We start from the raw sequence: 12,256 nt of genomic DNA on the forward strand, positions 1-12,256 counted from the left end.
GGCTGCGGTGCTAACCACTGCGCCACTGTGCCGCCCTGTTCTCTTTCCTTAACTCTGTCTTCCTGCTTCAAATGGATATTTACCCTTTCCTTAAAAGGTGCAATGGTGTCTGCCTCAACTATTCCCTGTGGCACAGTATTCCATGTTAGAACAACTCCATACATAAAGACATTTTTTTCAACCCTTTCTTCACTTAGTGAATGCATTAAATTGATAATCCATCACTCCTGAATCTCATCCAGGAGAAATATTTTTCTCCTATTCAGCCTATCAAAATCCTTTATAATAAAAAAAATACTTGATTAAATCTCTTTCATAATTACTGATCAACACAATATTACCATTGTTAGAAATAAAACTCAAATAATCTGAAATCGTTGAAGAAGGAAGAATTTATTTTGTGTTACAGAAAGACAATCAAGCCCCAACTCCTCCATTTCTACTGTGGTGAGATAAATCAGTCATCATATCTGTGGTAAACTAATCAATGCAGAAAAAGAATTCAGGCAGGCATAGTGTGAATTAACAACAAGAAATGCTGGAACCACTCAGCAGGTCTGGCAGCATCTGTGGAAAGAGAAGCAGAGTTAACGTTTCGGCTCAGTGACCCTTCTTCGGAACTGTTATCAGACAGGTGTCAGATGGAGAGAATGGAATATTCTGGATCACCTAGTGTGCGAATCGTCCTCAGGTCACCTCCATGGGTTTCAGCATTTAGCAAAGTCGCAAGCTTCCAGGAGCTCTGGAATAGAAAGGAATAGATGCTTAGAATGTGACTGTAATAGTTCTCATTGTAACTGTCCCCTTAAGTTTATTAACTGTGGTGTTAAACACAGGCAGTCAAGACCAAATATAATCTGCAGGTCAAGCAGAAGCAGAAGATGGGGAATAAATGGACCAGGGCTGAAAGAGGACTACAACTTTAGATACCACAAGAAGTCAAAGGCAGAGTGTAGACTAGAGTGGGAGGTAGGTGAGCTGGAGCAAGGGGAAAGGAGAGCAGGATTAAGTGCTGTGTGAGAAGGTAAAGGAGGGTTACAGAGAATAAAGAGAAATGTTAGAGCATAGTTAAAGATTGGGGGTGGCAGGGAGGAAAGAAAGATCAAAATTAGAGATTAGGAGCAGGGTTGGAGGCTGGGGAAGGGGAATATAGAGTAGAGACAAATGTGGAGTAGAGACACTGGCTGGAGGAGGGAGAATACAGATCAGAGTTAGAGGCCTGAGGTAGGGGGAAGTTAAAGTAGGGTTAGAGGTTGACAGAGAGCAGGATTAGAACCCCCAAGTGAGATAAAGTTAGAAGGTAGAGAATAATAAGAGGCAGAGGAGATTTAAAGGAACTGAGGGAAGGGGCGAGAGAATTAAAGGCCCGGAAATTGTCAGGGGCTGGAATATTGATGAAGGATGCACACTGTTACAACCAATTACACCAGGTGACAATGGAGTTGGGGGTGAAGGGGAAAGGGGAGTGGAGGGGAAGAGGAGGGTGAAGGCAACTGTGGATAATGAGAAGAAAAGGGAAGAGGGTGAGGAGAAAGGGGGGAAAAAGAGGAAGAACAAGAACAACAGTGTGAAGTAGCTAGTGGACAAGAGGAGCACCATCCCAGAATTGGAGTGCAGTGCCTGAAAGGACAGTGGAAGCACATTCAATAGTAACTTTCAAAGGGTAATAGTGTAGATATATAAAAAAGAAACATTTACTGGGTTATGGATAAAGAGCAGTGGAGTAGGACTAATTGGATAGCTCTTTCTGAGAGCTGATATAGACACTGTATAGTGGGCTGAATGGCCTCTTTCTGTTCTGTATCATTCTATGATTCTAATTGGCCAAAACATTATGGCTGGAAGCCAACTGAGCACAGACATGTGGGGGAGGAGGGGTTAGTTTATACAAAACAGACTAGTGCTCAAGGCTGAGGTGGGGGGTGGGGTGGGTGGTGGAAGATAAAACAATACCTTATCTAAAAATAAAATAGTGACAGTAATAAATAGCCAATTAATAATATATTAAGTAATGCCATGTTTTACATCTGCATCAGCTGGGAGCAAAACATGGCAAAGAGTATGCCTTCTAAAAATATAAAATGAACACTCAGTGGTATCACCCAGTGGCCAGTGCCTGCAATTACATGCAGACTCAAAGCAGCTTCTTTTCTGATCGTTGAACGACAGAGCATCAGAAGGATTTGTGACAGCCAGCATGTTCCCCACATCCACCAAGATAGGAATCTCCTATTGCAGCACTGCCTACAGGTATCACAGGTACATATACAGGTACAGGTACACACCTACATAACAGGCATATGGGGACACACTTAATGTGAAAATAAGTACATCAATTGGAATAGTTTATATTGGGGAAGACATGACAGATTTCAATAATATATAGATGTAGAGGCTGAAAATTTGTAACCCTTCTGAAGTACTCCTGTCCAATAATCTGGCAAGAGTCCCCATTGTCATATTCCTCATTCCTGGCCTAGTGGAAAGCAGCAGGTTAGTACGCTGATTGAGAGCAACCATACCAGCCTGCCATCCAGCAGAGCTGGGGCCCAAGAGGGTCCTGGACATCTCGATAAAAGATTTTTTAAAATAGCAGAAATTTTCAGCCCCTTCATAAAGTGGGCCATTTGGGTACTGAAATGATGATTTGTGGAGAGGTGGGGAAGGCGGTGGTGGTATTCAGCCCCGCTTCAACCCAGATTGGACACCACTCATTTCATTTTGCAGCCTCTCCCCCATGGCAGGTGCCTGAAATGCAAAGTTTGTTTAAGTCAATTGATGTTCTGCTGACTTTAAAACTTTGATGGGATCAATGTTGGAAGTCGGCAGCAGGCAGATCTTGAAATTAATGCTGGGATCAAAGGCCTGTGTATGTTCTGAACTGTAGTTTCTTCCATGAACTTTTATGCCCATGTGGTTGAGGGGCCTCTTTTGTGAGGAGTGCAATACTCAGGTACAACACGGGTTAGATAGATTATCGCAATAATGTGACTCTGCTCCAACCTCAGAAGAACACATCCTACTATAGTAGTGTGACATTTTAACCATTTCCCACTCAGCCAACCTATGATCTCTCTGAATAAGGTTTTCAGTTAATGGCAAGCCAGAGCAGTTTGTTCTGTGGGCCCAAACTCACTAAGAAGTAGATTGGGACAACTATCTCCCATAGAATCCCTACAGCTAGTTGGCACAGGAACCATTCATCTCAACAGTCTGGGATGTATTTGGTAGTTCCCTCCTTCCCCTGATAATACCTATTGTACATATATTAAAATTAGTTATTTCCAATGATTTCCAAGCTACACTGAGTCAATAGGTGATCCCAGCTGATGCTTTGAGAATATGCTGAAGCAGTCCTCAAGACAATGTTCCCTCTAATTTCCTTTCACTGTGCGTGGTCTTTTTGTTGCACAGTGCATCCGCACGTCTTAAAAGGGATCGCTTTCTGTGCGCGGACCATTTGTCCCATGCGGTAAGTTTTGGACTGCTGCATGGCATGCACCCACGCAGCTTAGAGGAACGTTGTCTCGAGGTCCTGATTGACAATATCTTGGGCAATAATTGCAACATGCTGGAAACATGGAAGGGCCGAGAAGGCATAATAGAAGAGGTAGAATTCTGACACTAGAGATGTTGCACTGAAAAAGTCTGATTTAAAATTAACACAAGCCAGATCCTGTTTCAGGAGACTGGAGAAAAATACTGTACCTATACACAGACGGACAAGTACGGAAAGCTTCACATTACAATAGTGCTCCATCAAGTACAGAGCAGGGCCATGCCAGCAAAGTCTCTAGTAAAGTCATCAAGATCAATGGTGTCCCAACAGCATACAGCAATGCCTAGCTGAATTCCCTCTTCAATGCTATCATGATGATTGCCAAGTACTGGACTCCCTGATCTCAGCTGTTAAGATGTACAGGTGTACAAAAGGCTGCACTCAGTTTTAAAACTGTTGGGAGTGAGACTTGGATCCCAGGAAGTAGAATCAGGAGCAGTGGATGCCTCACAACCTTAAAACCCATCCGAATTGGATAGGCTACTGAAAATCATACATTGAATGAACCCCGAACCACATCCCACATAATTTCCATTGCTCTCAACAATTCTTTGGATAGTGGCCATGGCACAAGAGCCATGACTGGAACACAGTCCTCTCCATTCCTTTCACACATTCAGAGCAGCAAGAAGATATCATCACTCAACTGCTCACCCAAGTACCATTACCATCTTTTCAGAATGCAGAATGTATGTGCTTGATCAGAGCCTTAACATTTTCTGCTTGAAACACACACAACAAAAGTCCAAAACTGTTAAAGAAACACCGTGTTGATTGAAGTCCATAATTCACTAATGATATTTACCAGGGCTTTCACAGGAGTGGAGTCCTTTCATTGACTTAATGTAACTATCACCCAGGAATTGTTTGTAATTAGTGGCGGGGACTTCAACAAGGCACTGAGTGGAGTCCTTAAAAAGAAGGTCCTTCCCTGAAAATGACGCTGAGCTGAACATCTCGAATCTGACTTTATCGGATCCACTACGCCCATGTTTCAGCTGGAATAAGAAGAAAACCTGTTACTGGGGTTACAGTAAACACACTCCAATGGTCTTTATGTAAATTATATTAGGAACATAGGAACAGGACCACCTTCTGAAGGCAACTAAGAATTGATAATAAATATGACCTTGCCAGCATCACCACATCCCAATAACACATAAAAAGGTAGATACGACACAGTACATTAGTGGTGTACAGACACTGCAGGCTGAATTTTGTTCAGCTCCCGACACTGGGCTCTGTGGCGGGGGGGCCAGATGATCGGAGTGGCAGCGACCCACCACGGAGCCCGATGTCGGGATTGCCGGGCCTGATCTTGCTGGTGGCGGTGAGGATCCGTGGCAGGCCTTCCGCTGCTCAGTGATGGGACCTAACTTTAAATATTTAAATGGTGTGTTTGCATGCATTAAAACCTAACCCGCAGCAATATTACCAGCAGTTCTGGATCTTCAGCACGACACGCGACACTCAAAAGCCTTCACTTTCCTGTCAGGGAAAGCCGGCGCCACCGAGATAGGGAAGGAGGAACCCAGCATTTTTAGTGCAGTTAGGGGGAGGGAGAAACAGGGTGAACTCTGCATTTTTAGTGTGGGTGGGTGTGAACTCTGCACTTTGTGCAGTTGCGGGGAGAAGGGGTCAACACTGCAATGTTAACGCAGTTGGGGGAGCGAGGCAAACATTTATTTTCAGTGTAGTGAGGGGAAACTCTGCAGTCTCTGAGTAGAGCTGGCAGTCCTTTAAAAATGGCGCCGAAGCCAACCCCACCACATGATTGGGGGGAGGGGGTGGTGGTGGGGACGGCCACCCTGCATATTCTAATTAGCTGCTGGGCCCAAGATGGTGGTAGCGTGGCGGCGCACGGCCCATGTGTGCGGCAGCCATTTCTTTCTTCTCCGGCAGCAGGCAAACAAAATCTAGTCGTGCGTGTGTCATGGTGTACTCAAAGTATATGATGCACGAGCAGGCTCTGCATGTATTGCGATACATCCATGGTTATGACAAAAATAATAGTTTGCAGCTGTCCCTTTAAAAATGAGTCAATGTGCAAACAGCGTTAAACAGCCAAATTTTGTATCAGGCCTGTTCCAATGCATTGTTGCAAGGCTTGCTCTTGTAGTCGCTCTGATAACAGGTTTGAGAAGGAGTCAAATGAACAATTCTGAAATGGCTACAGCTTTCAGGAGTGATTCCATTTATATTTGACTGCAACTCCCTTTTGAATATGAGTGGCTAATTTTTAGAAATTGTTTTCTGCAATAGATTTTAAAAAATCAGAGCAGTTAGAAAATCTTGAAACCTGAGAGAAACGAGTGATGGTTTGAAAAGGATTGACACTTTGAAATTCCTACTTTAAACTTTAAATGAGGCCTTATACGAAGAACTGTCGCTTTTGTACACTGAAGATCTTAGAGGTCAAAAGATAATCCAGCCATTGCAGCGTTTTTCCTTGGACCTGAGGTTGCTAGGGCTCCTTGTTATTACCTTGCTGCTATTTCCTTGTATGATTTTAATATACTGCACTAATGGACTATAATCTGTAAACGGTCTGCTTTTATCCTCTATACTATTGACACACTGCAATCCATATGGGAGCTACTATTGCCCTGTTTATGGATGGTCTGCTTTGCTCTGTGCATTACACTTCAGAACAAAAGTACAATATTACAAGTTCAAATCACACTTTGCCAATGGAAATTCACTTTACAATCTCCTCAAGCTCTATTGGATTGTTTATGATGTTAAGCCTTGAAATATACCTGGTAATACAGTGTGTGTTTAGTATAAAGCTCAGTCAGCACTGTCTTAGCATCAAGCTGTCACAGCTACCACATGCTGAAAGTATGCCACTGCACATCTATACTATCACTGAATAATCCGGTTTTAATTAGTTGCATTTTTCTGTGACAGTCAAGGATTCAGTTTCATTTGAAGCAGTGAAGTTCTGTGAATCACAGCAGAGTCTTTGAATTCTATGATCTATTGAAACCAGACAAAGTGGTCCTGAAATTAAGAGTTCTACTAGTCTTCACAGTAATTCCTACCAGTCGCTTGCCAAAAACCCATTGGAAGCCCCAGGAAACAATAGCAACAGCAGAAAATGACTGTTTATGCAGGATTTCAGGGCCAGCATTTTAAAGCAATGTTTCATCTGTATATTAGATGAATGCTGTATCCTCCGATGTGGCTTATGTTTACTCCTTATATCATGGGTTTCAATGGAAACACTTAGCTTAAATTATTAAAATATATCAGTGTCTCCCATGCTGTTGCTCAGATGTATATGGGACATAGGTAAATTGGCCATTATAAATTGCCCCTAGTATAGGTAGGTGGTAGGGAAATATAGAGACAGGTGGGGATGTGGTAGGGATATGGGATTAGTGTAGGATTAGTGTAAATGGGTGGTTGATGGTCAGCACAGACTCGGTGGGCCGAAGGGCCTGTTTCAGTGCTGTATCTCTAAACTAAACTAAACTAAACATGTCCTTGTTTTTTCCTGCTGGGGACCAATGCTCAGCTCTGTCGGAGAGCATGACATCCAGGACCAATGAGATGGCATGGTGGCAGTTTCTCATTTTTGGTTTAGACTAGGGTAACGAACTGTCATGTTGCTTGATTATATTTTCATATTTTCATTTAACATGTTTTTTTAATCTTACAGAATATTAGCTGTATAGGACTAATTGAAGAGCTCTTTCAAAGAGCCATCCCAAATGGCCTCCTTCTGTGCTGTAAAATCTTATGGTTCTAGAATATGATTGGCCAATTTTGTTGTAGAATGTGATTGGTTGTGGTAAAAATTTGAGGGTTTATCTATTTGGCTGAGAAGTGATTTTGGTGTGATTTATATTATGAAATTGATACAAGATCAGGTTCAGCTGACAAAGTATTCACTTCTACACATAGACCAACCATTTATAATGTTGACTGGGACGAAAGGTCACAGTATCATTATGGCGGGGGAAGAGGAAAGCAGAACAGACTTTAGGCTGAGAATAATTAAGACAGAAGGAGTAAGGATATTAAATGGTAACCTGAATTGTGCTTATATGAATGCAAAATGTTTCAGGAATGAAATGGGGGAGCTGGAAGTGCTGGTAGGTAGGGAAGAAAAAGATGTTGCAGGAATAAATGAAACCTGGTTGAAACCAAATGTTGATTGAATAGTTAACTTGCATATTATGTGTGGATTTAGATAGGACTTGGGGATGACAAGGCAGGAGGAGGGAGAATACAGATATCGTTTTTTTATTTATTTACAGATACAGCACTGAAACAGACCCTTCGGCCCACCGAGTCTGTGCCAACCAACAAACACACATTTATACTAATCCTACATTAACCCCATATTCCCTACCACATCCCACCAGTCTCCTACCGCCTACCTCCACTAGGGGCAATTTACAATGGCCAATTTATCTATCAACCTGCAAGGCTTGGGGAGGAAACCAGAGCATCTGGCAGAAACTCACGCGGTCACAGGGAGAACTTGCAAACTCCGCACAGGCAGTACCCAGAACTGAACCCGGGTCGCTGGAGCTGTGAGGCTGCGGTGCTAACCACTGCGCCACTGTGCCGCAGAGAGGGACTAGATAGAGTTGAAATTTGGAAGTGGTAATGAGTTTGTTTGGATAGTTAACTTGCATATTATGTGTGCGTTTAGGTTGGACTGGGATGACAAGGCAGGAGGAGGGAGAATACAGATATTGTTATTAGAGAGGGACTAGATAGAATTGAAATTTAGAAGTGGTAATGAATTTGTTTGGGTAGAATTATAAGGCAGTAAACAGAAAAAGTTAGGAGCAGGAATATGCTACAGCACTGCAGAATAATCAAAGGTAGGCTGATGCAGTTTCATGGGAATAAATAAGGTATATGACTGTCAAGTCTTCAGTTGTAATCCTCGGGGATTTCAGTTTTCCTCACCGTTAAAATGGGGACAGTCTGCATGCAAGAGGAAAATTATTGAAATTATGAGGGACTCATTCCTAAAACAGTGCATTAAAGAATCCACAGGGAATAATGCACATTGGATTTAGTTCTAATGAATGAGGAAAGAATAATATGTAAAGTAGAAGCAAGGGCACATCTGAGATCTAGTGGTTCAATGTTCTGTGATTCAATGTAGACACAATGGCAGAAAACAGAAAGGTAGCCAATTGAAAAGCTATGTTTTTAACAAGCTAATTTTAAGGGTATGGGGGAATGCATGGGAATGGTAAAATGGGAAGACATACAGATAGGAAAAGGAAAGTGGAATAGTTTTAGAGGGATAGTTTTTAAAATGCAAAAGGACTTTTCCTCAAAAATGGTTCAAGGCAGAACAAAAGCACAAGTCACGTTTGGCTTACAAAATTGTGAAATTTATTAGGGATACAGACAGGACATACAAAAATATGTCATATTCAGGAAAAGAACAGGATAGGTAGATTTATGAAGACCAGCTAAAGAATGCCAAAAAATCAATAAGGGCTGCAAAGACAGATCATGAGGAAAACAAAACTGTAAACATAAAGCATTCTTTAAGTAGGGTATGTGTAAACAAAGGGTGCAAAGAGGAAACAGAAATAGAAAGTAGTGGAAACATCCAGCGGGTCAGGCACCACAACTTCGAAATAGTGCCTTGGCATCTTTTACATCCACCTGAGAGGGCAGATGGGGCCTCAGTTTAATATCTCATTTGAATGAGAAGACCAGAAGGGGATATGATACAAATTATAAAAGATTTGGATAAATTGGATCCAAGTACGTTTTTCTGCTCTGTAGAGAATGTAAGCAAAAGAGGTCATATTTACAAATTGAGGACAATAGAAGTAAATAGGAAATGCAAGAGGAACATTTTTGGTGGTCAGTGGAACAGATTACCTGCATGATTACCTTACCAAGTTTTAAGAAGGAGCTAGATGGGCTCTGTCAGAAAATGGGAACCAAGGTTATTGGAAGTGCACCAAGGGAATACTATGGATAGGTAGGCTGGATGCACCAAAGTTCTTCTCCTGCCCTGAAGCTGTGAATAGTTTACCAGTGGGAACAGCCATCAAATTGAGGCAACAGGAACTTACTGAGCACATGCCAGTACAGTTTACACTCTGGGATTCGAATAGAGTTTCATTCAACCCTCTTGGCAGACAGGCTTTGCTAAACAGACTAAGTCATTGCTGTGAGCTCCCATATCAAAAAGGGGAGAGTTCTTATTCATGGATGTAACTTTGATACCTCAGTGAGTCAACTGACAGCACATCAACCTGAGGAAGCTTTTGTCTCTCGTCCTCCCTCTCTTTTCATAGAGGTCAGTCTACAGTAGTCTGAGTATGAAATGTAATTATTATCAAACAGTGGGTTGGTTTGCAACTGGTGGATTCTGGGAAAATAATAGAGGCAGAGTTATGGTGTAGAGTTGGAATTTTGGGGGAGCTGTGAATTGTTTTGGGGGAAATCAACCTACAAGTTGCTACAATTCACCAATGAAGAGAAATGGCCCCTCTGCATTTTGTAAAGCTAAACAATAAAATACGTTCACACACTCACCTGTTCACTTTTCAGCAGATTGAGAACTTTCTTTTTCATATTTGGTCGTGTCATAACAGCATGCGCTGGGACAGTCGCCAAATGGCAGTTCATGTATTGACTGACTGCGGATGTGGTGCCGTCTTTGCACAAGAGGTAATAATTAGCAGAGTTCAGATTCCGATTCCAAGAGAGCTGTCCATTCCCTATGAGTGAAAATTATTCCATTCATTATCATGGCTAATTTGTCTCCCAGAATTCAACCAAATATGCCTTTTGGTTTCAAAGAATAGTGGCACCAGGGGTTGTCCCAGTATAAAGAAAATTAACATTCACGTGCATGATGCAATGTTGATAATCACTGATGAACTGTACATTAAGAGAATGGTAGCCTTTCTTGTTGATTTAAGCAGTTAAGATTGATGAAGGAAGCACGTATGACCATAAGGAGCCCATCTAGAGCACCCTGAACCTTGGCAAATCCAGCACTGTGAAAAATTGCATGACCCACCCATGATGATGCAAGGCTTCCATGGGGATGTTGATGAATTGGTTTGCTTATACAAACATAGTACCTGATATACCTGTGGGCAGCCAACTGAGAAATGTTAAAAATGTCCCTTGAAGTAACTTGCAATGAGCCTGTGACTTAAAATTTCAGTGCAGTGGTTACTCTTACAGCCACCAGCAGTGCAGTGATGTGTTGGAAGTGTTTTGCTAGTCAGGTAGTAGCAAGTAACACTAATTACCAATGGATTCCTCAGGAAGACGAGCCTCTGTGTGTACTGCTCCTGGGAGAGGTTTGGGTAAGAATAACAAAGTCTATACATTTTGCCAGTTCAGTACCACTGGGTGGTTGTGCAGCCTGTTCCTGCTGCATTCCTTCTGCTGTTCCTCCAAGATGGCCCCTAAAGGAATGCCATAGTGCCCAGAGTGGAAAGGGTAAGGGTCTGAAAATTTAGAAGTCAGGAAGCTGTAGGTTTGAAGGTAGGTGCTGTGCAGGCCAAGAAAGCAAATAAAATAAATTAAGAAATGGTTGCAATACAAGGAATTGTCAGCACCTGGAATATGTACTTTTGTACATGTGTACTTTCACATTAATGTGCCTTAGCAGAGGGGATAACTATTTTATAAAGACCTGGAGCAGAAGTAGTGCTAAAGGTGGAATTTCCCTGTCATTCTAATTGTTAGAGAGAAGTACCATCCTCAAGGAATGTAGGCCTCAGTAACCATACCTGCACCAGCCATATGCTGAGGACTCCTCTCCTCATCCTCCAATCCAATATTCTGAAACAGAACAAATGCGCCTGAAGCCCTATGGTGCTCAGGGATTACAACTCCCACTGAAATCAGCAGATTCAGCACAGAGCAGGAACTGAACTTGAAAACTTCAGAATTTTTACAATCCAAGACTGCACATTTCAAATTCACTGAGAAAGTGACACATACCGTCAGTGTTCTCAGGCACGGTGGTATGTTTAACGAAAGCCACATCACCTGCATCCACCAGACACCTGAGGGAGATTTTAGCAAGTTAATTCAGGAAACACAATTACAAAAATAACAGCTTGTAATATTTCCCTCCTTTTTCAATTTTCTCTGTCCCCTAGGTGAAGGCTTTGACTGTTGTCGCTGGAGCATGGGCACACAATCACTGGTACCCCTCCCATATAAGGGAGCCAAGACAATGAGTGTTAACAGATTATTTAACCATGGGGTATGTTACCCAGTGGCCGATCTTATCCTCAGACTTATCCATTCATGCACTTTGCAATAGTGGTACTGGTTGCCGATCAGGAGTAGGAAATCTTTCTGATATTTTGCCTTCCCCCATTACCCAGGGAAAGAAAACAGCAGTCGCCTGATTTGAATGTTGCCGGTCAGATGTTCACCCATTTTGTTGGCCCCGGGAGAGGGGATGAGAATTGAGCATCAGTACCAAGAAAAGACAGTTGACATCAAAGTAGTTCAGGAGGACCATTATTGCAAAGGTCTTGGAGCTGGGAGGGGATGCCCTAGGGAGCAGAGGTGCAGACATTTTTTGCAGGGTATTGTTCCTCCTGGCCCTACTAAGGACAGTGTTTTTTTAAACTTGTCTTAGAAGGCCCGGCTGGATTCTTGACAGTCTTATTTGTCAGATCAAAAAGCTTTGACTTAAAGAAGCACACAGCGAATGTTCATATAACA

The 12,256-nt window shown here is 42.3% G+C and overlaps 1 protein-coding gene across 2 annotated transcripts in view; it reads right to left on the minus strand.

Annotated features, from left to right (window-relative positions):
• Positions 1-374: 374 nt before the first annotated feature.
• The window catches only part of LOC137375171 (serotransferrin-B-like), an 86,618-nt gene continuing 74,736 nt past the window's right edge, over positions 375-12,256 (minus strand). The window contains exons 14-18 of one of the 2 annotated variants that reach the window (XM_068041924.1): positions 11,519-11,583; positions 10,091-10,275; positions 4,365-4,557; positions 670-742; positions 375-567 (exon numbers count right to left, since the gene is read on the minus strand). In XM_068041924.1, coding sequence (XP_067898025.1) covers positions 708-742; positions 4,365-4,557; positions 10,091-10,275; positions 11,519-11,583 — 478 coding nt within the window. In that variant the 3' untranslated portion in view covers positions 375-567; positions 670-707. Of the gene's footprint in view, positions 743-4,364; positions 4,558-10,090; positions 10,276-11,518; positions 11,584-12,256 lie in introns of both variants that reach the window. The other variant, XM_068041923.1, reaches the window with a different exon arrangement.

This window comes from Heterodontus francisci, chromosome 11 (assembly GCF_036365525.1).
Source record: "Heterodontus francisci isolate sHetFra1 chromosome 11, sHetFra1.hap1, whole genome shotgun sequence".
Taxonomy (NCBI): Eukaryota; Metazoa; Chordata; class Chondrichthyes; order Heterodontiformes; family Heterodontidae; genus Heterodontus; species Heterodontus francisci.